The sequence below is a fragment of the Anomaloglossus baeobatrachus genome, chromosome 6, assembly GCF_048569485.1.
Source record: "Anomaloglossus baeobatrachus isolate aAnoBae1 chromosome 6, aAnoBae1.hap1, whole genome shotgun sequence".
Taxonomy (NCBI): domain Eukaryota; kingdom Metazoa; phylum Chordata; class Amphibia; order Anura; family Aromobatidae; genus Anomaloglossus; species Anomaloglossus baeobatrachus.
Genome location: NC_134358.1, coordinates 10,557,370 through 10,583,121, shown reverse-complemented (window position 1 = coordinate 10,583,121; position 25,752 = coordinate 10,557,370). Strand labels below are relative to the sequence as shown.

At 44.8% G+C, this 25,752-nt stretch overlaps 1 protein-coding gene across 4 annotated transcripts in view; it reads right to left on the bottom strand.

The window, feature by feature from the left end:
• Nucleotides 1-7,412: 7,412 nt before the first annotated feature.
• The window catches only part of LOC142316935 (cytochrome P450 2C8-like), a 124,960-nt gene continuing 106,620 nt past the window's right edge, over nucleotides 7,413-25,752 (bottom strand). For 3 of the 4 annotated variants that reach the window (XM_075352716.1, XM_075352718.1, XM_075352717.1), the window contains exons 8-11: nucleotides 22,576-22,763; nucleotides 18,733-18,874; nucleotides 18,453-18,613; nucleotides 7,413-11,523 (exon numbers count right to left, since the gene is read on the bottom strand). In XM_075352716.1, coding sequence (XP_075208831.1) covers nucleotides 11,380-11,523; nucleotides 18,453-18,613; nucleotides 18,733-18,874; nucleotides 22,576-22,763 — 635 coding nt within the window. In that variant the 3' untranslated portion in view covers nucleotides 7,413-11,379. The other variant, XR_012754642.1, reaches the window with a different exon arrangement.

The window sequence follows — 25,752 nt, the reverse complement described above, 5'->3', positions numbered from 1 at the left end:
CTCTTTTTTTGGATTTAGACCTCACGATGGACTATAAGAGTCGTGATGTTTGCTGGGCCTCGCAGATTGGTGAGATTTTTGGTGGCGGTCTAAATCAGAGTATTGCTCAACCTTCAGTATCAAACCGTGAGTTACAGACCCATTTTAAGGATCTTCTGAGGAGACGAATGAGGGCTTGGTGGAATAAGGCCTCTTTGGAACAGTATTTATCCAGAGGCATCACCCCAAGGGGACTTAGAATCCAGGTTTTTCCCTCCTTTGAGGTGTCCGATGAGGCTTTCAAGAAAAGGTGGGAGGAGGCCTGTAGCCTGTGCTCTCGTACGATGATTGAACTTTTAATCGGCCTTGATAAAAAGAAAATAGAGTCCCTTGAAATTGAAATTGAGCAGGCCAATGCTGAAATAAAATCCAAAATGTCTAGGGAAGCGATTGATGCTTTAGAGAAAGATGTACTTAAGGAGAGTGCACAGTGGGAGCTTGACATCAAACAGTTTAAACTTAAAAAGTTCCAACGAGATATTGCCAATCATGAATCTAATAATGTATTTCGATGGCACCAGATGAGACGGTTTGGTGCGAGATCAAGATCAAGATCAGCACGGAGAAATGATTCATTTTCCTCCAATGACCGCTCAAGAAGTCCTCATCAGAGCACTGATCAGGCGTATTTTGGCGATAACCCTGAGAGATCTGCAATGGGCGGAATGGTAACCCGTAACTCCTCAAGGAGAAAGGCGAATTACTATACTGGCAATGTCAAGGATTCAGGCCCGAAAGATAACCTCAAGGTAATTAATCTATCTGATAAAGTACTTACTAAGGCTCAACTTGAGGTTTTACAGCTGGGACTATCCTTCTCACCGGTGGCTAAGTTCGATAAATTCACGGCCATCAAGGATGTTCAGCTTTTTAGCCGTAAATTGCTTTACAAAAAATATTTTGCTGAGAAAAGGGAAGGTGACGATTTAACTGGCCTGTCCACACAGGATAAAGAGATCGTCACTCTTCTTGAGTCGCTACTAGCTGAGCAGGAGGAACCGGCTGTAACTAATCTTCCACAGTCTTGTAAAAAAAAGTCCACGGCCTTTCCCCCTTTGTCGTCCTGCCCCACGGTAGACCTCTTCACCAGATTGGTTGTCCAGGATCTACGTAAGATCCCGGAAAATAGACTATATGACAACTTGAATTGGGACCAACGGAGGGCAATTGGTGAATTATCTGGGATGAGAGACATCGTGGTAAAGCAGGCCGACAAAGGGGGCAACGTTGTGGTCTGGCCCACCGCAAAATATGAACGCGAGGCTTTTAAGCAACTAAATAATCGTGATTGCTACCGTAAGCTGGCTGGTAATCCAACAGTAGCATTTCAGGGTGAACTTGAGAGGATTTTGAGGACGGCCTTTGATGAGGGGGTCATACCACAATCGGCGTTGGAGGGTTTGTTTACTCAGTTCCCTACAACGCCGACTTTATATTTTCTACCAAAGGTCCACAAGGACATTGAAAACCCTCCGGGTAGACCTATTGTATCGGGTATCAATGGCCTTTGTGAACCTGTATGCAATTTTCTTGACCATTATCTCAAGCCTTTGATGTTTGACCTTCCTTCTTATATCAGAGATTCCACTGACTTTTTGGTCCGCCTGCAGGATCTGCATCTTGATGATAATTCTATAATGTTAACCGCAGATGTAGAATCCCTCTACACTTCTATTTCACATGCAGACGGATTAAGGGCAGTGGAATTTTTTCTGAGAACCACCTCCTTGGATGAGGGATTGGTCAGTCTCCTACTCACTCTGCTCAGATTTATCCTCACCCACAATTACTTCCTCTTCAAGGGACGGTATTATCTACAGGAAAGGGGCACTGCTATGGGGGCGTCTTGTGCGCCCTCGTATGCGTGCCTCTTCCTGGGATATTGGGAGCGCCTCATACAGTTCCCTGGGGAGAATAATGGTACAGTAATAATGTGGGTGAGGTACATAGATGACATCTTCGCTATCTGGCAGGGTGAGCGGGAGAACTTGGACGTATTTTTGTCATCTTTAAATGATAATGAGTCTAACATCAATTTGACCTATTTTTGCAGCACTAATATTATCAACTTTTTGGACATCAAAATTGAAAAAAACATGGATGGCTCTATTAAGACAGATATCTATAGGAAGGACACTGCTGTTAACTCCTTTTTGAGCGCCAGATCATCTCATCCATCGCAGATCCTCAATTCGGTGCCTACAGGTCAGTTTCTCAGGGCTCGCCGTATTTGTTCAGATACCACCCTTTTTGAGGACCAGGCTGTGGAACTAAAAAGAAGGTTCAAAAACAGACAGTATAGAGATAGGGCAGTCCAACAAGGCTATGACAGGGCTAGGGCTACACCTAGAGAGGATTTATTGAAATCAGTGGTAAAAAGACCAGATACCCAAGTGAGGCTTATTACATCTTACCATTCCCACTGGTCCGAAATGAAGGCGGTAATTGGGCGATATTGGCCCATATTGCTATCAGATAATGACTTAAGATCGGTTTTGACTGATAAACCATCAATCACACCACGGAGATCTAGGACCCTAAGAGAGATGATGGTTAGGAGTCATTATACACCACCTCCCTCTAATTTTTTGGAAAAAATCAAGGGACCAAGATGGGGCTCAACTTTTTGTGGGGATTGTGGAGCGTGCTCACAAATGGAAAGAACATCTTCATTCCATAATTCTGACAATGATAGAGAGTTTAAGATTGTACACAACATCAACTGCAGAACGACGCATGTCATATACTGGGCTAAATGCCCATGTGGCCTCATTTATGTGGGCCTAACCTCCCGCGAGCTCAGAGTTAGGATCCTTGAGCATATTAGGGATATTAAAAAAGCAGCCGTGATTGTGAACCCGGAGGAGTTAGAGATGCTCAAGAACATTCCTAGGCATTTTAAAAATGAGCACAACTGCAATTGGCGCCTTCTGAAGTTCCGGGGGATAGATAGGATTTATTTGAATCCCAGGGGTGGGGATCCAAGGAGATTGCTGGCCCAGAGGGAGGTCAAGTGGATCACCATTCTAGAAACGGAAAAACCAAAAGGCCTGAATGATTATATCTCTTTCAGGCCTTTCCTATGAAATATTTTCTGAGAAATATATGGTGGTCCCCTTGGCTTTCCCTTATGCCTCTTGAATGTGTTTAGCTATGATCCGCTTATGATTTATTATTTATTATTAAATATCTAATTCTAATATTAATATGCATTCAATGTATACCTTTGGGGGCCTTGTCTCACCTTGATCCTCTCGTCCTTTCATTAGACCTTTGTATGAGATATAGGGTTTGATACGGTTGATGTACAAATTTATATGAGTGAGCTTTTTGATTTACTCATATATTATAATGATGAGCAGGATGATCTTTGTAGGCATGTGGGTACACAAAATTGCGGACATATATCATCTCTGTTTATCCTTATTTCTGCCACTAGAAGTTTCACTTTTTATCTGTTTTAAAGGTCACACAAAATCTTTTTTGTGATTAAATTTTTTATTTTTTTGAATTTTTTTCTTGTAGAGTTTGTGGATGATGCAATAAAGCAACTAAAAACTGGCATTCATGATGGGATCTATCAGTCTGGCATTTGAACCGCCAATTTGGATCCAGCAATTCCTGTTTAATTGTGAACTGAGGACTCCCTTCTTTTCAGATATTAATGCTTATGATGTTTATATGATTCTACTCCTGAAGGGTTACTTTGTCCTTCGGGCTGGATAAATGCTGGATGTGAGGAATATTTTTGTCCTCTAGGTGGCAATCTCTTTGTAAGTGACGGAAACATATGGGTTTTTTCCTATATTATCTGTATACATGGTATATTATTATATACCCAGTGTTTCCCTCACAAATATGTTTTTTATAGCCGTATGATCCCGTCATATTATATAATGGATTTTCTCTTATTTAATATTATATTTCGCTTTGCCATTACCTTTGCCCTTTTCCAAAATGGCCACCGGCCAGACTGAGATCGGAGCGCGCTCTGCATGCCGGTGGTCGCCTCCCTCCTCCAGCCGGCGCCCAATTGAGGGACGCCTATTGTGCATGCGCACAGCGTCTTCCGGGACGCCGGCTGGGGAGGATGACGTGACTTCCGGTTTGCGGCGTGTGCCAGCAAAACGATCTCAGGTGGGCTCTCTGCATAAAAAGGTGACCTTGCGACTACCCCAGCACCTCCTGACGAAGCGGTGGCGAAACGCGCGTCGAGGTGCTGGGCAGTGTGCGTGTTTGATCCCTGTGGTATGCTCTTTGGACTGATCTTTCATTGTGATGGCTCTCTACCAATTTTAGGGGCAGCCGAGATCATTAAGTATTCGGCTGTCTCCTTCATATGCTGTTAAGCTGCACTAGCACTTTATGTTACTAATTCTGTGGTAGAGGTCACTCTATCAACTTACTGTGTACCCATTGGTCTGGATAATTTGTGCAACAGGTTGCCTTGATGTTTTTCTCTATCATACCACACTGCACCAGTCTGTGTTTCTTTGGTTTTATGGGGTAGGGTGTTTTTTATCAAAAATCTGCTTGACCAGCACTGTATGAATAAAATGTATTTTTCTACTATTTTTGTATTATAAACTTTGAAGTGATGAATTAATAATAAAAAATAATACTGTGAATTAGCATAACAAATGTTGTTTGCAAACTCATTCTTTTTTAGGTGCCATATCTAGTGGTTCATGTCCTCGCACACTAGTCGAGCGAACGCAGGTAGGAGCTTTGTGCGGCTTACGCTGCTGTCCGTCTCTTTTGCATCACTAGAAGAGCAGACCTAGGCAGGTGCCATATCTAGTGGTTCGTGTCCTCGCACACTAGTGGAGCGAACAGTGGTAGGAGCTTTGTGCGGCTTACGCTGCTGTCCGTCTCTTTTGCATCACTAGAAGAGCAGACCTAGGCAGGTGCCATATCTAGTGGTTCGTGTCCTTGCACACTAGTGGAGCGAACGCAGGTAGGAGCTTTGTGCGGCTTACGCTGCTGTCCGTCTCCTGGCACCACTAGAGGAACGGACCTAGGTAGGTGCCATTTCACACTCACTGCTTTTGTCTCTGTGACCTTTAACAGAGACCATTCCACACACCCTCCAAGTAAGGGAGGAATTGCTTTATTTTCTAATTATATTCCTCTGTGAGTTTAACAGAGGTATTGCACTCTGCACTTGTGCTATTATTTTTTACAGTGGCACACTTATATACCCCTTATCCTCTGCCATAGTCTGCAGCAGAGTCTTTGCACGGTGGACCCTGACTGTCTGACATTCCTTTAGGTTTTATTATCAGACAGCCCCCGTAACAATCACATTTTGGAAATTAGACCCCTCAAGGATTTTATTCAGGGGTATAGTGAGCATTTTGAATCCACAGGTATTTTACAAAATGTTGCTGTAATGCCATATTTCTCATTTTTAGGCTAATTGACTACGAACCAGCAACACTGTGTGCCAACTCTCCAGAGATGTGAGTGTTGTCCACGGGAGAACGCAGCTGCCGGTGACCTTGATCCAGGCTCGGGCCGCTGCAGACTTTAGCTCTATTCTCCCCATGGAGAACACTCTTGACTCCACAGCATAAATTAACATCCTGCAGCTCGGGAAGCCACACCGTAGGTCAGTTTATGCTGTGGAGAATAGAAGCAAAGTGGGCAGGAGATTTCTAAAAATCCTTCCATTGTACTGCACAACGCAGCGTTTTGGATGCAGCAAAAACACTCTGTGTCCAAAACGCTGCAAACCCTAATCATGAGCATGCTGCCTAAAAAGCTAGGACAGACAGAGGAAAAACACATGTATAATATCCCACCCCCTACAGATTCTAAGCTGACACCCTTTAGTGACTTTCATATGACACTGAAGAGTGTTTGTTTAATCTCTTTTTATTAAACTTATGAGAAATTACAGAAGATAAATAACAGTATGTATATCAACTTAAATCAATTATATGGTTGCAACCAAAAACCAAATGCAAAGGTAGTGAGACCACATATAGCGAATGGTGAAAGGCAGTAGGTCTCTACAGGAACAAGGTAAATCAACAAATAAGTCTCCATGACTTTGTTATATCAGGTAGTCTAAAAGAAACCAGAAGTAGAGATAGAGCAAAAAGCCTAGAGAAAGAGAAGTGGCTATCTAAAGAGGAAAGAAAGAGAGGAAAGGGGAGTGGGGAGGAAAAGAGAGGGGGACAAGAAAGGGAGCCAAGGGTTCCATAAAGAATTTGCTCGACATTTATTCCCACGTTCGTTTAGGGTAAGCATAGAAGAGGTCCGGCCTAGGATTTTTTTTTTTATTTTTATCCTTTCTCCCCCACCAAGCGAGGGGGTGGAATAGTTTGCATCACAGTCTCAAATAAAGACCTGAAGGAGGGGGGAGTCCAAGAATAGAATCCAAGGGCTCCAGACAAGGACAATTTTTTTCCGTTGAACAATTTAATTCCGCAGTCAGATCTTCCATTTTATATAGGTTAGTCATCTCTGTGAACCAATCTGTTATACTCGGAACTCCCGGGGATCTCCAATGCCTAGGGATCAGAGTTCGAGCCGCTGAAAGGCAAAAGCGAAGTAAGTTCGATTTCCGGGTAGGATCGACAATAGAGCAATCTCTGGGGTCGCAAGTAGATTGTCACCACTTATCTTGTCTCAAGGGTGTTTAGCCTTGTATTTAGCCAAAAAATAAATAATTAAAAAAACCTATGTGGGGTTTGCTCCATTTTTAATAGCCAGTTAGGGTAAAGCAGATGGCTGCAGCGTCACCTTGGCTGGTAATCCAAAACAGAGGTTACCTCATGCTGTTTTTTAATTATATATACCGTATTTTCCGCTTTATAAGATGTACTTTTGTTCCCCCAAATTTTGGGGGAAAGTAGGGGGTGCGTCTTATAAACCGAATATACGGATAATATACTGCAGGGTCCAGGGGAGGTGGGGGCCGCTCTGGAGCGGTGCTGGGGGCTGCTTGGGGGGCTGGTGGAGGCTGGTGAAGCTGCGGGAGGGAGCCTTTGATATCCTGCTCCTGCTCATATAATATGCACAGCCACTGACCATCACTGTGGTGCTGAAATCGCACCGCGGCGATGGGCTGGGGGAGCGGCGCATATTATATCTGACTGTGCCCTTTTGATGACACATGCCCCCCCCCCCTGTGTTAGCTATGACCCCCATGCTGCTGCCTATAGTAAAATAAAAAAAACTCTTTACTTACCCCCTCCAGCGTGTCTCCCCGGTCTCCCTCCTGGTGCTGTGATCATGCACGCAGAGATGTCACTCTGCTGTGCCGATCACATGACCGAGACCGTGAACCAGGAAATGCAGGCAGGAGGCCAGAGCTCAACCCCAAGGAGGGGGACACGAGGGAGCACAGTGCTGGAGAAGGTAAGGAAAGAGTTTATTTTACTAAAAGCAGCAGCATGGGGGCGATTTATAACACAGGGTGATATATGCCAGCCACAGGGGGCCGTGTGTGCAAGCCTCAGGGGGCAGCGTGTGCCAGCCACAGGGGGCCATGTGTGCCAGCCACAGGGGGCCGTGTGTGCCAGCCACAGGGGGCCATCTGTGCCAGCCACAGGGGGCAGTGTGTGCCAGCCATAGGGGGCCATGTGTGCCAGCCACAGGGGGCCATCTGTGCCAGCCACAGGGGGCAGTGTGCCAGCTATAGGGGCCATCTGTGCCAGCCACAGGGGGCAGTGTGTGCCAGCCATAGGGGCCGTGTGCCAGCCACAGGGGGCCGTGTGCCAGCCATAGGGGACATGTTGCATCACTGGGGGACGTGTGCCAGCACAAGGGGGCTATATTCAGTATAAGGTGGCCATATCCAGATTAAGGGGGCTAATTTTAGGATGGGGAGGCTATGAGGGACATATACTCTATATGATTTGTTAGACAGACACTGGCATTTTGGCCATTCCCAACCTAAAAATAGCAGGCTACAGCCACCCCAAAAGTGGCGCATCCATTAGATGCACCAATCCTGGCGCTTCGCTACAGCTCATTCTGTTGCCCTGGTGTAATGTGAAAATGGGGAAATATAAGGGGTTGATACCAGCTGTAATGTCAGCTGACATCAAGGCCAGGGGTTAGTAATGTCGAGACGTCTATCAGATACCCAACATTACTAACCCAGTCAGTAATAAAAAAAATAAAGATGATGAAAAAAAAATATTTGAAAAAACACTCCAACACATTCCCTTTTTCCCAAATTTATTGATAAGAAAAAAAAAATCTGGTCTGCCATAATCCATTTTGGAGCTTCCTTGACGATGCTGGACCCTCCAGAATATGGGGGGCACGCTCATTGAACGTATCTCCCATTTCTGGATGTGCAGGTACTCCATGCGACCGCCATTTTTCTGAAGACAAGGAGAAGGGGTGGTCATGGGGGATCGGTGATGCAGGAGGTACCCGAGGGACTGGGGTAAGATCGGGGCGGGGGTGACAGGGGCGACCTGGGGAGGACTTTTCTGTCACTTCTGACATTTCAGATGAAACAGAAATCAGATGAGGAGGATGAATGCGGTGGGGGCACCACTCATGCATACACCATTTTTAGATGATCGGGAGAGGGAGGGGAATCGGCGTGGACCTTGCCCACACTGGGGGACCGAGGGGGACAGGGGGGACTGAGAAGGATATTTATCTCCCATCTGACATGTTTGATCATGATTGGTGGGAGATAAATTATTTTTTATCATGGAATAAATGGTGCTATAAATATAATAATAATAATAATATTGCTGAGGATCCCCTGAAAGGAGTAAGTGTCAGTGCTAAGGGCGATGGAGACAGCCATGGGGACGATGAAGCAGGTGATTCCATGCAGTTGACCAATGTCACAATGCACTGTGACATGGCTGGTGGTAGCTGCCCCATGATTTGCACTGCTTCTGAGGTATTAGTGAACATTAGGGAAGTAGTACCTATAGCCTGACAGGCTGATGGGACAGTGTTATCCCCCAGGGAGATGGCCTATATAGTCACCACCCAGTACCCAGAATACAGGTAATGCCTTGCCTTATGGACCCTCATCATCCAGAGGGATAAAACAAACAGTTGTGGACCCAAAAGAGTTCCCAGAGGGTCCCGGTAAGGTTTTGGCTTAATGTCACAGTCTGGCTGCCTCCAGTCAGGAGTTCCAGTCAGCTCTGCTGTCAGATGCCAGTCTAGTGATGATATGGGACCTCGCAGAGAATCCTATCTCCAAGACCAATAAGTGTGCTGATCCCTGAAAACCTGCATAACACTGGGCCTGGGGCATCTATCCCTACGCACGGAGGGGTTAACATCCAGCTGCCAACACATCTCCCCCGGGCATCCCATAACAGCAGCAGTGGTGCTACAACTCACCACACACTGTGGGTGGCGTCACAGACAGTTTTACAGCAAATCCCGTACAAGTATGTCCTTTTTTATTCGAAGTGTCCACGCGACCCCCGCGTCCGGTAGAGTCCCTCGAGCCATACCGCAGATCCGGATCCAAGCAACACTGGCTGCTGGCACTGAGGCGGCACATATAGATAGATAGAGGGATAGATAGATGGATAGATAATCAATAGATAGAGGACAGATTCAATAGATAGTCACTGTGAGGACACACTGCAGTGCTCACGAGCGGTAATGTGTTCACATTACCGACCGTGAGAAATGACCTGTAATTACCTCTGCAGGCTCGTTACAAGGCTGCATTGATTACTATGTGTTAGACGTGGGTGCAGCAGTCTGCAAGCGTCGTGGGACCTGCGTGGATTACGCCAGAGCTGTGTGTTGGGGGGTTTAATAAAGGGGTGAAAGAGGGGGCTTTTTTGTGTGTTATTTAAAATAAAGGATTTTTTGGTGTGTGTGTTTATTCACTTTACTTATGGGTAAATCATGTAAGCTGTCTCATAGATGCTGCCATGATTAAGCCTGGACTTAAATGGTAGCAATGCACTGCCATTTAACTCCATATTACCTGGATTGCCACCGCATTTTATTTACTTTTGTATATCTTGAGTTTTTTTGGTATTGTTTTTCTGCTAATGGGATTTTTGTGATTGTCCACGGTGACCAGATCATAACACTCATCCACCTCTATATTTGTTATGTCAATAGTCTAGGAAGCTAATGGCTATGCCAAAACAGTGGTGCTGCATTGTAAACTGTATTTTTGCTGTTTTCAAAGCTTTCGACCCATCTAACGGTGTTTTCTCTGCCTTAAGTTTGGCCTCTGAATTCAATAGGGTTCGAAAAGGTTCCATAAAGTTTCAACAAACACACCCCTTAGTTGATTGGGCTCGGCGAACTAAACCTTGAGAGGTTCGCTCATCTCTAGTTATTATTTGGCAGGCTATCTCTCAGGCGACTGGCAGAATAACTGGTTAAGTAGATGTTTGACAACTTTTAGTATAAATAATGAAAAGTTAACGCTATCCTTAACTGAATCAAATGACTGTGATATAAACTATTAAACCCTCTTTCTTTGATTATTCCATTAATTTAGAAGTACCCTTTTTCCTTTTCCCACCTCTCCTATCCCTTATATCCATATTCCCCTTCCTGACCCAAGTTTTTTTCTTTCCCTTCCTGACTGATCCTCGTTTTATTTGTCTTTTATTTCAGTAAATGTCTCATTTATATTGTTCATAATGCTAACAGAAAATGTTCAATTAAAACTATTTACATAGTAAAGCTACAGGCGTTATAGTTCCAGGCGTTACATTCCCCTTTGTTTTAGTGCTGCGAGCGGTTTCATCTACACAATCATCTGCAAACATGGAATAAATCTGCAGAAATGTGACTTCAGAAGATGACTTGGCTACAGCCACGGCATGGGATTATTTCGTGTAAGTCATATGTTCCTTATTATGCTGCGAGGTGTCTGCAGATCTGAGATAATAAACATAGTTTCATAGATTCATAGTGTTTAACCCCTTAATGACGGAGCCAATTTTGTCTCTAATGACCAGGACAAATTTTAGAAATCTGACCCCTGTCAGTTAATGAGGTAATAACTCTAGAAAGCTTCAATGGATCCTGGTGATTCTGACATTGGATTTCCATGACAAATTGTACTTCGTGCTAGGGCTAAGTTTAGGGCGATACTTTTTGCTTTTATTTGTGGAAACAAATCGGAAAATTTGCCAAAAATTTTAAACATTTTGCTATTTTCAAACTTTGGAGTTTTCTGCCCGTAAACCAGAGAGTTCTGTCACACAAAATAGCTACTAATAACATTTCCCACTCGTCACTTTTCTTCAGCGCAATTTTTGAAACAACATTTTTTGGGGGTTAAGAAGTTAGAAGGGGTCAAAGTTCATCAGCAATTTCCCATTTTTTCAACAAAATTTACAAACCATTTTTTTAGGGACCACATCACATTTGAAGAGACTTTGAACGGCTGAGGTGACAGAAAATACCCAAAAGTGACCCCATTCTAAAAACTGCACCCCTCAAAATACTTAAAATCACATCCAAGAAGTTTATTAACCCTTCAGGTGCTTCACAGGAACTAAAGCACTGTGGAATAAAAAAAAACAAACAAAAATTATAATTTCACCTAAAAATGTTGCTCTAGACCCAATTTATTCATTATTAGAAGAAATAACACAAAATATAAATAAAATTGACCATAAAATTTGTTACCCAGGTTCTTCGGCACACGCTGATACCCCACATGTGGTGAGAAACCTCTCATTTTGGAAACTACATCCCTCAAGGATTATATAGGGGTATAGTGAGCATTTTGAATGCACAGGTACTTCACAGAATTTGATAACATTAGGCCGTCATTTTGAAAATTTTCATTTTTTCATAAACATGTTGCTTTAGTACCAAATTACTTACTTTGTCAAGAGGTAACACCAAGAAGTGGACCCCGTGTTTTTTTAACCACTTTTTTATGAGTGCGGTGATACCTGATATGTAGTCAGAAAACTCTGTTTGGACAAATTGGAGGGCTCAGTCTGAATGAAAGGAGCAATATTTGAATTTTAGAAAGCAAATTTAGCTGAAAAATATTCTGGGCACCATGTTGCATTTGTAGGGCACCTAAGGTACCTACACAGCAGAAACTCCCCACAAGTGACCCCATTTTGGAAACTAGACCCTTCAAGGGATTTACCTAGATGTTTGGTGAGCACATTGAACCCCCAAGGTCTTCACACAATTCTATAAGGTTGAACCATGAAAATAAAAAACATTTTTACTACAAAATTTTTACTTCAAATATGGGTAACAGGAAAAAATGCACCATAAAATGTGTTGAGCAATTTCTCCTGAGTATGCAGATACCTCATATGTGGTGAAAATTAACTGTCTGGGCGCATGGCAAGGCTCGAAAGGGAAGGAGCTAACTAAACAGTGGAGCTCCCCCACAAGTGACCCCACTTTGGAACTAGATCCGCTGAAAAGCATTTTGAACCCAAAGGAACTGAAGAAATGAGAATTGAAAGTTTTCATTTTTTTCACAAAAATGTTGCTTTAGCACCAAATTTCTCACTTTTTCAAGAGGCAATGGAGCACCCCAGGAGGTCAGGGAAGATACTCTTCACCAGGCCGGTAACGGTCAGGGGATGTCATGGGTGGCCCAGCCTGGTTTTGTAACAATAGAGAATAAGTTGTGCTCACTGCTATAGTCCTGGTGCTCGGGAAAAAAAAGAGTCAATAGAGAGGGGTAATCCCGGCACACAGTGTGTGAAAAATTGGTAAGTCCAGGTATTTATGCTTGAACAGAATTTCTTTATTTTACACCAATATTGTACTGCCCGCCCAACGTTGCGGCTCACGCAGGAGCCTTCACCAGGGGTCAAGAGCACTAAGACAGACATGATATACAAAGGAAAACAAACAGAAACAATATTTACAAAATGCATCATGACATTACATCAAGGAAAACATAAGAAAAATAACCTATAGGGGACTATGGGAATGACAAGAAACAATTGTCGTAGTGTGAGGGGTAACATGACAGAATCTAACCGCTAAGGAGAAAGTGGAGGAAGAGAATTATGAGGGTATAGGGAGAGGAAAAAAAAGAAGAGAACAAAGAAAAGGAAAGGAAGAAGATAAAGAAAGGACATGGGAGACTATAGTGGAAAGGAGAGGGAAACAGGGAAAAGAGAAAAGTAGAAGAGTATGCAGTAATCAAGAGGCAAAAAAAGGGGGGCAAAAAATATTGAAGGACATACCGGGAAAAAGATTGTGGTAAAAAATCATGTGGGTACAATAGGACCTGTGAACAGGAGGAAAGAAAGAGAGGGGATATACATAAGATATCACATAGTATGACTCAGGAGGGAGGAGTGGTAAGACCATGATTGACTTACTTAGTAAAGTCAGCTAAAGGGTTACTCCGGCAAGAGGAGATTGTTGCTACAAGTAAAGTAGACAAGGGAAACCCTAATGTGGAAACATATGGATATTATAAGTGGACAAGGGTTTCCCTTGTCTACTTTACTTGTAGCAACAATCTCCTCTTGCCGGAGTAACCCTTTAGCTGACTTTACTAAGTAAGTCAATCATGGTCTTACCACTCCTCCCTCCTGAGTCATACTATGTGATATCTTATGTATATCCCCTCTCTTTCTTTCCTCCTGTTCACAGGTCCTATTGTACCCACATGATTTTTTACCACAATCTTTTTCCCGGTATGTCCTTCAATATTTTTTGCCCCCCTTTTTTTGCCTCTTGATTACTGCATACTCTTCTACTTTTCTCTTTTCCCTGTTTCCCTCTCCTTTCCACTATAGTCTCCCATGTCCTTTCTTTATCTTCTTCCTTTCCTTTTCTTTGTTCTCTTCTTTTTTTTCCTCTCCCTATACCCTCATAATTCTCTTCCTCCACTTTCTCCTTAGCGGTTAGATTCTGTCATGTTACCCCTCACACTACGACAATTGTTTCTTGTCATTCCCATAGTCCCCTATAGGTTATTTTTCTTATGTTTTCCTTGATGTAATGTCATGATGCATTTTGTAAATATTGTTTCTGTTTGTTTTCCTTTGTATATCATGTCTGTCTTAGTGCTCCTGACCCCTGGTGAAGGCTCCTGCGTGAGCCGCAACGTTGGGCGGGCAGTACAATATTGGTGTAAAATAAAGAAATTCTGTTCAAGCATAAATACCTGGACTTACCAATTTTTCACACACTGTGTCTCAGCCTGGTTTTGTGACCCCAAGGTGTCCACGGAAGGGAGTTGGTGATAGATGGGGATTGTGGAGGTTGGTTTTGTGATGCCACCTGTGGTATGCGGCCAGGGAATTAGCCACCACTGTTGTCACTGTCCTCCGAGGTGTATGGTAGTAGCAGCTAAGATGTTTCTGCTCCCCACAGGTGGCGCGGGCCTCGGGGAGGATGATGATGGGAGTGGTAATGGCCTCTCTGGTGGGTGGAGCAGAAGTAGGTAAAATAGTCGAATGTGTATGTAGGATGTAGATCTTTCCTGTTGTCAAATGAGCTAGGTATGCTGAAGATAAAGTCAAGATTTGAGCTCATGGAATCGGATGGAGATCTCCGCACTGGTGCAGCTGACCAAGAAGCAGTGAACGGGCCTAGAGTTGAGGAGTCCTTTACCAATGCAGACCAGTACCATACCTCGGTGACACCTGTCATGTCAGTGACTTCTGTCACTCCTTGTGTTCTTAAGTTCCTACAGGAACAAGTTAATCCACGAAGAATGGAGTGTGAGACGCAGGGAGCCAGCTGACTGAGGAAGGTCTGTGGATAAAGGGCGGTAAGCTTTCTCTGCCATGAGATCTCTTCTTAATGATGGCCCAAGTAACATATGGACCGAAATCTGTGAAAAATAAATAGCAGTGTGCGCTTTGGTGACACCAGGGTTCAGTACCAAGGTGGGCAAACTCACCCGGTCTTGTAAAACACGTCCTTAAAAAACGTGAAAAAAACTGTAAAGAGTCCGCAGAAACACACCCTGCACCTGCTCTACCCATTTTTAGAGACTGCAAACTGATTATAGGTGTATATCATGAGCACGTTGTATGCAAGTCTGTGCGTGTTGTGTAGATTTCTCTCCAGGTTTGGTCAGAGGCATTCCAGTGCAGAAAACGACGTCATTGCTGAAAATCCACATAATGCAAGTGGTATGTAAAAAAAACAAACTAATAAGTTGTAAACCAATGTGTATTTTGTTTCTCTTTAGTAATAAACAGGTTTCTATGTAAAATGTTTTTTTGGTTTAACACAAGGCACGTACAATTTTCATATGATTGACTAAATAGTGAAATAAAAAAGTGTATTTTCTAATTCCACATCCTAAATCAGAGCTAGTAGTATATGGTTTTCAGTCAGGAGGCTGATTAATCCTAAAAGGACAAGCGAGAAAGAGCCATGAGTCAAGATTAGATGAGTTGATCCAGCTTCTCCCAACCACAGAAATTTCGATAAAGCTCAACGGCAGGACAACATGGATTCACGCCTCGCATTGCTGAAGGGTCGATCCAATGGAGCTGCACTGAGCGTCCTGCTCATATTTATCCTTTTCAAAAAGACCTGTACAGTCTCAGACCATCATTGCTATAACAGTTAGAAGAGAGGACTTAGAGAGCCTTGAGACATGGGAAAGTCCAACTACAAAGGGTGAGGACTCGCCTAGGGGTCCTTGGTCTCAAGCCGGTGAAGAAAACCTTTCCCCCCTCCACCCATGCCTCAACGTTCAGTCAGGCAGGTTTTTCCCGAATAGATCTTTCTTCTTCTCTTCCTAAGGCAACACAGTACCCTTAGTATTTGGAAATGGCAGAAGTGAGTCTTAAGGAGGGACTGTTGAGGGTACGAATTGAGTAATCTAAAATACTTAGTTCAGTCATTTTATAGACCCAAATATGTGGTTTAGTTAATGTAACCTAACAATTTATAAATGTTTTTGTTTCCTACTAATTCATATATGAATAGATTCAGTAATTTTCCTTAATACAAAATGCTAGCTATGGACTCTCTAATCTCGGGAAATGTTTTGGAAGAGCCTATCTCTCCGGCCTAGTCTGCTGAGCACTGGCAGTGACACGCGAGTTAACTTTACATCTCAGAAACCAATGGACCTGAAACAACCGAAGCAGAAAGCGGCTGCCATTTACCCATTATTGCCCAAGGTTTTTCTAAGTCAGTGCCACAAACTGTTCACATGAAGGTTTATCATGTTTTGATTTTTCATCAAGAGCAGATCACCAAGGTTCACGAGGTGGCCCTGAATGGACTAGCACTGACCAAGTATTCTCCTTTTTGTTTCATTTCCGGAAAGAAGAACCATAGACAATTTGTAGCAAATGTTTTTTGGTTATGTGCTAATTTTAAGATAAGTTCTAAATTCAAGTTCTAAATTCAATCTTCCTTGGTCATGATAATGTGCCCTAATGAAAGTAATAACGCCAATTCTAATAGCCCCTATAAATCATAGTTATTTTTAATAAATAAAATAAGTACTTAAAAGGGGAGCTAAAGCCTGTAGTGTTGTATTAGACCCCAATCTCATGGAAGGCCCATATATATATATATATATATATATATATATATATATATATATATATATATATATATATATATATATATATATATATATATATATATATAAAATTAAAGTTCCAAGGGGGGTAAGTCACAAATAAGTTCCAAATAAATATATCTAAATGGGAAAAAAAAATAAAATTTAAGGTTGACAACATCAACAGATATCTTAAGGGGGGCCTGTGAAGGTAGCCTGGGATATAAATTGTTTGTTCAAATGTAATAAGATGATCTGTGTATATAAATAATCAAAATATAGATGTAGTAGCATAATTATCTGTGTGTCTATATGACAATTGCACAGATGCCATAATATGATTCTAAGCTGTATATTCAGGAAAGGGTTAACTGACAAGATGATGAAGCCAAGGTACAAATGAACAAGGGAGATATTCATTAAGGTAATTGGGAGCCTTATCAGTGGTTTCACACACAGAAAGAAGGAATAATGAGCAGAGAGGTATTTTATAACATACTGTGAAAAACTAGGGAGTTGAATACTCCCTGTTCTAGTTTCAAGGTCAATGTTGCATTCTGTATAAATGAGTCTTTTTCAATACACGAGTCCAGTCTATGAAATTGGCTCATACGGTGAACACATCTTGTGTGATCATTGTCTGATTCAGTAATATCTGCGCAGATGTATAGCTAATTCAATCCGTGCCTCTGATACTCTGCATGAAGATACCATTAGCTATCTTCACCTAAATTTCTCCCTTGACAGTGGTATCTCATTAGGAAGGTCTTTGTGTGGTGGTATCTCAGTAGGAAGGTCTTTGTATGGTGGTATCTCAGTAGGAAGGTTTTTGTGTGGTGGTATCTCAGTAGGAAGGTCTTTGTGTGGTGATATCTTAGTAGGAAGGTCTTTGTGTGGTGGTATCTCAGTAGGAAGGTCTTTGTGTGGTGGTATCTTAGTAGGAAGGTCTTTGTGTGGTGGTATTTCAGTAAGAAGGTCTTTGTGTGGTGGTATCTCAGTAGGAAAGTCTTTGTGTGGTGGTATCTCAGTAGGAAGGTCTTTGTGTGGTGGTATCAGTAAGCAGCACTTTGTGTCGTCGCATCTCAGTAGGCAGAATCTCGTGGGTGCTATATTAGTGGGCAGGTAAAATTTCAATGAGCAAGATCTTAGTGCTTATATTTCAGCAAGCAGGATAGTACTTCTCTGGACATAGCTAAAACATAGCAGATGGGATATTAGTGGACAAACCTAAAATTGGGACAGGATTCGAGAAGACGTCAATGGACATGACCTCCATAGGGGATAAGCTGCTGGTTGGATTTTAACATTTTACATATGTCCATTTATTTTTATTGTAATACAGTTTATAATGGAGGGGATGGGAGTGTGGGGGGGGCATGGCATTTTCAGACCCCCCCCTAAATATATAGGAATTTTTTATTATCAGAGTAGAAATCATCATTGCATCTTCAGTACGGATATCATTGTAATTCTGCAATTCTCTAAACTACTTCTCGTGTAAATTCTTTGCCACTTTCATGGTCCTTGTTTGCAATCAGTGAATGGAAACTCTTGCTCATCTCCAGACATTTCTAGTCCTACTTTCACAGCTGACATTTCGTTGCACTGTATAAGTGTAGGTAGGAGCTAGTAGTCTGGAGTCCAGCACTGCACTGCTTCGATGTTTTTAGCTCACAGTAGATTGTCTACTCTGATTCATTTACACACAGTCTTTAGCTGTGTGGTTAGGACTGGATCCGGACAGGATATCCAATGTGTGTAAAACTCGTTCCCATTCGCTGTGAGCAAGCAGAAATCTTGAAAATGATGAATAATTGAAAGTTTTTCATCTTTCTATTATTATACAATAGTGAAGCTTTATCGGCACAGGCCATTTCCATGTGTAATCTGGAGGAGCCGCTCGCCCTCACATCTTCTTTTAGGTGGTGGAGGACACGGCCCGAGGTTCAGCACAGACCTGGGAGAATAATATAGCTTTGTGCTTGTTCTGCTTCAGCATTCTACAATCCTGACGTCCTGTTCCTGGGGGGAGGGTGAAGGTGAACTTCTGAAGCAGAGCGGAGAAGAGGAGGAAGATTTCCATGCGGGCCAGGCTCTCCCCGGCACAGATCCGCTTCCCTGACAGAGAGATTACATGCAGCTGATTATTCTGTGGTGTAACATATTAATACATCCAGGAACATTACCCGTCCCTCATCCTCATATCAATGAACTCAAATTTATAGGAAACGCCTCACCTGCAGAAAAAGCCATGAAGGCCGGTTTTAGCTGAAACTGTCCCTTCTCATCCAGGAAATGCCCAGGATTGAAATCTTCTGGGGTCTCCCACTGGGTGGGGTCAGACAGCACTGATGATATGAATGGGATTACTGTTGTCCCCTGCAAAGATAGAAACATTTTATAATGGAAGTATAATGGGGGTTGTCTAGCTACTGTATATAATGGAGGGTCTATCTTTGACTGTGGGAGGGTCTATCTCTATGTATAATGGGGGATCTATCCCTGAATGTGTATAATGGGGGATCTATCCCTGAATGTGTATAATGGGGGGGTCTATCTCTGAATGTGTATAATGGGGGTCCATCTCTGAATGTGTATAATGGGGGTCCATCTCTGAATGTGTATAATGGAGGTCCATCTCTGAATGTGTATAATGGGGGTCCATCTCTGAATGTGTATAATGTGGTCCATCTCCGAATGTGTATAATAGGGGGGTCTATCTCTGAATGTGTATAATGGAGGGGTGTCTATCTCTGAATGTGTATAATGGGGGGTCTATCTGTCCATTAGCTGTGGTTTTTCTGTTTTCGCTCTCGGCCTTATGTTGCTTGGCTTTGCAGTCTAATACAGAGAGTCTCTTGGATATTTCTCTCTCCATGTAAATAGTTTCTTTTTTTGGCCATTTGCGTTCACTATTTTTCACCTCTGATGTCACAAGACGAGCGGCAGAGAAGCCACCATGAAAGGTGTAAGTACTAGTGATGGGCGAATCCCCCAATATTCGGGATCGGGAGCTTCACCTGATCATTTTGTAAAGATCGAGATTGTGATCAAGATAACGCAAACTTGTGTCCGATCACTGAACTCGGCGTTACAGTTATGGGATGGGGCGGGGGGGGCTGTAAAATAAAGAATATAGTTACTAATAAACATTGTCATTATACTTACAAGTCCTGTGACGCATCCTGCAGACTCTGTCTCCCGGCCGCTTCTGCTTCTGCATCCGATTATTGCTGTGCCGCCTGGTACAGACTGATGACATGACTGTGACGTCATTGAAAGTCCGGTTAACTGAACTTTGACTGTCACTGTGCAAGTGTCACATCGGCATCACCTGGTATGGCCACACACTCTCCTGACAGGAGTAGTCAGCTGCATGTATGTCCAAGCAGCTGAGGCGCTCCTGTCCGGAGAGCATCAGACCATGTGGGGTGATGCTGATGCGAGACGCAAGTGGAATCATACCCTCACTGTGCCTGCTTCTCGCTCTGTACAGAGCGATAAAGCAAAGCTGACAATGCTCTCTCTGTTTCTCTCTCTGTAGAGACGCTTATCTTTACAGAGTGATGAAGCAGAGTTGACATGGCTCTCCCTGTAGACTACGTCGGAATAAGGACGTTTGGCGGTGGCACGCTGGGTAATAAAGGGGTCAATACCAGCAGCTTTGTATTCTCAGATGGTACTAAGCCCGAAATTCATGGTTTCACACCAAATTAGATATGGTCACCATGAATTTCTAGTAAACAGTAAAAAAACCCACAACACACAGAAACATTTTTTTTATTAAAAATAAAACAAATAAAACATTTAGAGGATCCATCTTTCTTATAAAAAAATCCTTAGTCCAACGTAGTTCACAGTGACAGCAATGTCAACTCTGCTTCATCACACTGTACAGACAGTGTCTATACAAAGTGAGGAGAGAGAGCATTGTCAGCTCTGTTACATCGCTCTGTACAGAGCGAGAAGCAGGCTGACAGTGAGGGTATAATTCCACTTGCGTCTCCCATGGCATCACCCCGCACGGCTTGACACTCACTGGACAGGAGCACCTCAGCTGCATGGAAATACATGCAGCTGACCCACTGCAGTCGGGAGATTGTGCGCTGTGATGCAATGCAACACTCGCACAGTGATAGTCAAAGTTCCGTTAACAGGACCTTTGATGACGTCATAGTCGTGTGACCAGTCTGTAAGCAATGTCTGTACAACATTTGTGATGCCCTGGACCCCAGGGGTCACAGGTAATAACATCTACCACATACACACACACCCCCATCCCCTGTGAGGTCACACACATGTCACCCGAAAGGGAGACCTGATGCCTCCCTCAGGGCTAGTAGAGCACACCAGGTGGGCAGAGTCAGGCGGAAAGGCACGCCCACCGAGAAGACTACTGCCCTGGGGCAGGAAGTTCAAACAGAGAAAGTTTGGAGTTGACAGTGAGTGGTAGAGGAGCAGCTGTCAGGGACCCGGGTAGGAGCCTGGGCCCCTTAGAGAACGTCAGGCAGGCAGACGGTGGTGGCCGTCTGCAGGAGTACCGGTACAGCAACTGGCAGAACTGTACGGACCGGGCTTGGGTTAGAGCCCGCCGTTCCCGAACCGGGGAGTCAACCGTGTACCGGAGCACCAACAGGAGGGTACTCAGACCCCGTCCTAGCTTAGAAGCCACTGAGTATAGGCAAATTGACTGATTGCTGGCTGGACCTCACGGGTTCATTCACACCCAAAGTCCCAAAAGAAGGCAAAAGCCCACCGAGACCGGGTGAGCGCCACCGCCAAGGGCCAAACACCCGACGGTTCAGCGCCTTCGGGCAACCGAGGGCTCCTCCGGCAGCTCAACGCCGGGGAGAGGGCTACCACTGCTTATGCAGGGGGGGCCGAAACACAAACATCCAGAGGTGCACGGGAAAAGGGGCCACCATCAACCCCACAGGGAACATCAGCAGCCGGCCGTGGGGACCAACCACTTCCGAACTTTGTTTTACCAGTGACTCTGAGTGTGAATCAATCTTGAGTACACCAGTGCCATCGGGCACGACGCTACACCGCGGCACGGCGCCCTGCACCCCGACGACAACATCATCCCTTACAGTCCCCCACCGGAGACCTGGGATACACCGCCCCTACCCACAGAGGGGCTAACATCTCAGCTGCAGCCGCAACACCGATCCTGGACGAGCACGCAATCACTTCAACCACAGCGGTGGTGCATCCCCCGTCACCACGACCCGTGGGTGGCGTCATGACCCGTTACACAACCACCACCCCCCACCGCCTTCCCTTTAACAAGAGCGACGTGGCCCCCGGTCCGGAGGCGCTCGTACCACCGAGAACCCGAGCCCGGACCTCGAGCGGCTCGACCCGAGCAAGTGCAGGCAGTGGCTGGGCCCCTCTCAGGGTGGTACACATTCACACAAGACTGGTTACATGGCTATGAGATCATGGAAGGTCCTTTAGTCACTGCTGGTTACCGGTGGGCACGGCAATGATCGGACGCAGAAGCAGCCGGGAGACAGAGCCTGCAGGACGCGTCATGGGACCTGTAAGTATAATCATAATGTTTTTTTTAATAATGTGCTTTTTTTTACAGCCCCTGGACCCGAACTGGATCCAAACTGTAACATGAGCTTCCCAGGAAAGCTCATGATCGAGATCGTGTACACAATCACTATGTGATCGGTATGATCCCCGAACTTTACAGTTCTGGATCACCCATCACTAGTCAGTAAGACAGACCATTTAATATTTCTGCTTTTCCTGTAAATTGGAAATCTAAGAGGCATAGAGTGGAGTTGGAGAAGGGGAAAACATTTCCGACTACAATCTCCTTGTGCTGCATAAGGCATCCTCCCTTCTAATGGTTCTTTTCTTCAACTTGATAAGTGTAATTTAAAGTGACCTACACCTATGGTTACATCCAACATTGGGCCATGAAAAACTATAACTGAGTGACACTGGATCTGCGTCCCCTTCATGTGAGTCCATCGACCTCAGCTACAAATACTATGATGAGAAATGGCTTGAAGAGCAGCCCAAAAACATTAAATTTATGGGTTATAGTCCAACAGGTTCTGTACCTTGGGGATGGTGAATCCTCGGAATTGGGTCTCTTCGGTCACTGCATGATAGTGAGCCACCGGTGCCAAGTCCATGACCCTCTGTATCTCATGGACGACAGCATTGGTGTACGGCATCTGTGCCCTGTCCATCATCTCAGGAGCATGTGCTGACCCAGTAACCTCATCGATCTCCTGCTGGACTTTAGCTGGAAGAAGATGGAAAGATCTTACAGATATAATGCAAAGTCTAGAAATACATCAGTAATAGTACACCGTAGAGACTGAAGGTTCTCAAGGGCTCTACGGTGATCAAAGGAGCAATTTACAATGTTTACAAAACTATAGCACCATAATATCACATGGGGTGTTTAATACCCAAAACGCTGATGATAGGTTCCTTTTAAATGAGTAAAGAGAGACAAGGAAGAGCGGTTATCTTGTGAGAGAGTAATGTCCCTGTGACGTAAGGAGATCTATCAAAGTCTGATCTTCACAAATCCTCTTCTGTATCTTTTGAACATGTTCAGGGATGCACCTATAGGGTGTCACTTTGGCTTCCCACGTCTCCTTTGCTATGTCTAGGAGTCTCTGTGGAGTTCAACTAGAGAAACCCAGTAGAGGCCTATGGAACTTCTCTAATGGAGAATATCAGATACGGCAGTTGACAATCCCTTTCCTGGCCATCTTTCTCTATGACCTTCCTGAATATAGACGTCAAGATTATGTTGATCCTCTCTATGAGACCGTCTGTCTGTAGATGGTACACTGATGTCTTAAGTTCTTTAATCTGGAGAACTTTACACAACTCTCTCATTACTTTGGACATGAAGGCTCTTTCTTTGGCAATCAGGATCTCCTTTGGCAGTCCCATCTGAGAGAAGATATGGACCAGCTCTTGGGCAATGCTCCAAGCGGAAGAGTTCCTTAGTTGTACCTGTGGAGACACGAGGGTCAGTGGGTGTTCTCGTCCGCTGGCTTGGCTGTCTTTATAAAGGCTGCACAGACCAGGGAACATACCACTGAACGCTCGCACTCCTTCCCAGTGGGAAAAACACAACTCAGACAACACAGGGCGAGGGAACACCACATTGGTAAGATTTTATTGGTCACTAACAGGCAAAAACACGTTGTACATTCCCAGCAAAACACAAGATGGTACAAGCAACAGCATCTCACCCTTCCACTGGTTCACCAGGGATTAGAGTCTTCATGACTTTGGGGCTGTCATGGCCAACTATCCCAGTCCAGCAGCACCCTGCTTTTGTCAGGCACCCACTGAGAAGAGATAGCGGCAAGCTTAAGGTACCGTCACACTAAACAACTTACCAGCGATCCCAACAACGATACAACCTGATAGGGATCGCTGGTAAGTTGCTAGGAGGTTGCTGGTGAGAGGTCACACAGTCAGACGCTCCAGCGATCCCACCAGCAACCTGACCTGGCAGGGATCGCTGGAGCATCGCTACACGGGTTGCTGGTGAGCTGTCACCAGCAACCAGTGACCAGCCCCCAGCCAGCAGCGACACACTGCTTGGTAACTAAGGTAAATATCGGGTAACCAACCCGATATTTACCTTGGTTACCAGTGCACGCAGCTACACGTGCAGAGAGCAGGGAGCAGCGCACACCGCTTAGCTCTGGCTCCCTGCTCTCCTAGTTACAGCACACATTGGGTTAATTACCCGATGTGTGCGGCAGCTACACGTGCAGAGAGCAGGGAGCAGCGCACGCTTCTTAGCGCTGGCTCCCTGCTCTCCTAGCTACAGCACACATCGGGTTAATTACCCGATGTGTACTGCAGCTACACGTGCAAGAAGCAGGAGCCGGCACTGACAGTGAGAGCAGCGGAGGCTGGTAACGAAGGTAAATATCGGGTAACCAAGGACAGGGCTTCTTGGTTACCCGATGTTTACCGTGGTTACCAGTGTCCACAGAAGCCGGCTCCTGCTGCCTGCACATTCAGTTGTTGCTCTCTCGCTGTCACACACAGCGATCTGTGCTGCACAGCGGGACAGCAACAACTAAAACATGGCCCAGGCCATTCAGCAAGAACCAGCGACCTCACAGCAGGGGCCAGGTTGTTGCTGGATGTCACACACATTGCTGCAACATCGCTGCTACGTCACAAAAGTTGTCCATCAGCAGCGATGTTGCTAGCGCTGTTGCTTAGTGTGACGGGGCCTTTAGGAAGCAGTTCTGTAAACCAAAGCTCCTCGGCTGAGATTATATAGAATCCTTCTTTAAGTGAAGCAGTTTAGTGATTCCCCAGCTGGAAATTAAGCTCCTGTAAGACCAGAGGTCTGTTAGGGATCCAGCGGGTCACGAATCAGAGACGCAGGCAGAAAGTTAACCAACTAAACTTTACTGACAGGGTTGGGGGAGTGGAAGTAAAGTATATACAACAGTACGTTAACTCTTTCCCCAAACAAACACAGCAGTACCATACAGTGAGATATAGTCCTGGGTCGGTGTGGCCGTCTCAAGGTTCCCCAGTTTATGTTTCACAGCAACCTGGAACAGATTTGCCTAACAGTCTTCAGTCTGGAACAGCTAACTGTGGCACCCCTGAGTATATCAGGGTGCCACAGGGTACTGCAATCCTTACCAAGGGTGCAGGGCCTACCCCCCCCCATGGTTCCAGGTTCCCAATAACCGGTGTCACACCATCAGCACCACAAATCCCAACCACACCTCATATCATAACATGTCAGACACACCAGTGGGATGGTCAAGCTGGAATAGGGCCACCCACCTAGGAGTCAGGCAGATTGGGGGGAGGAAGTGGAGAGAAGAGCAGAGCAGTGAGAGCCCTCAAAGAGTGTGGAGCTGGGAGTTGTAGCTCCCGGGGAGCGAGACCTTGATTGGGTCACAGACGGTGGTCCGGGACCACAGGAGTCGGGGACTGGTGGCAGTGACATTGGAGAGGGTGCAACGGACATAGTATAGGAGGACTGTAGGCATCAGAACCCCAAAAGAACTGACCGGTACCGAGCATAGCGGGGTACAGGACCCTAGGTCAGGAGCAGGTTCATCCATCCTGATAATTAACCTGGGAGGGAGAGTGCTCACTTCTGAATCTGCTCCATCTTCTGATAGTGGCAGCAGCCTCCTATTAAAATCAATGAGGTGGATGTGCAGTACCCGGCCGCGGACACTATCAGAGGACGGAGCAGATTTAGAAAATGGTATTTCCAT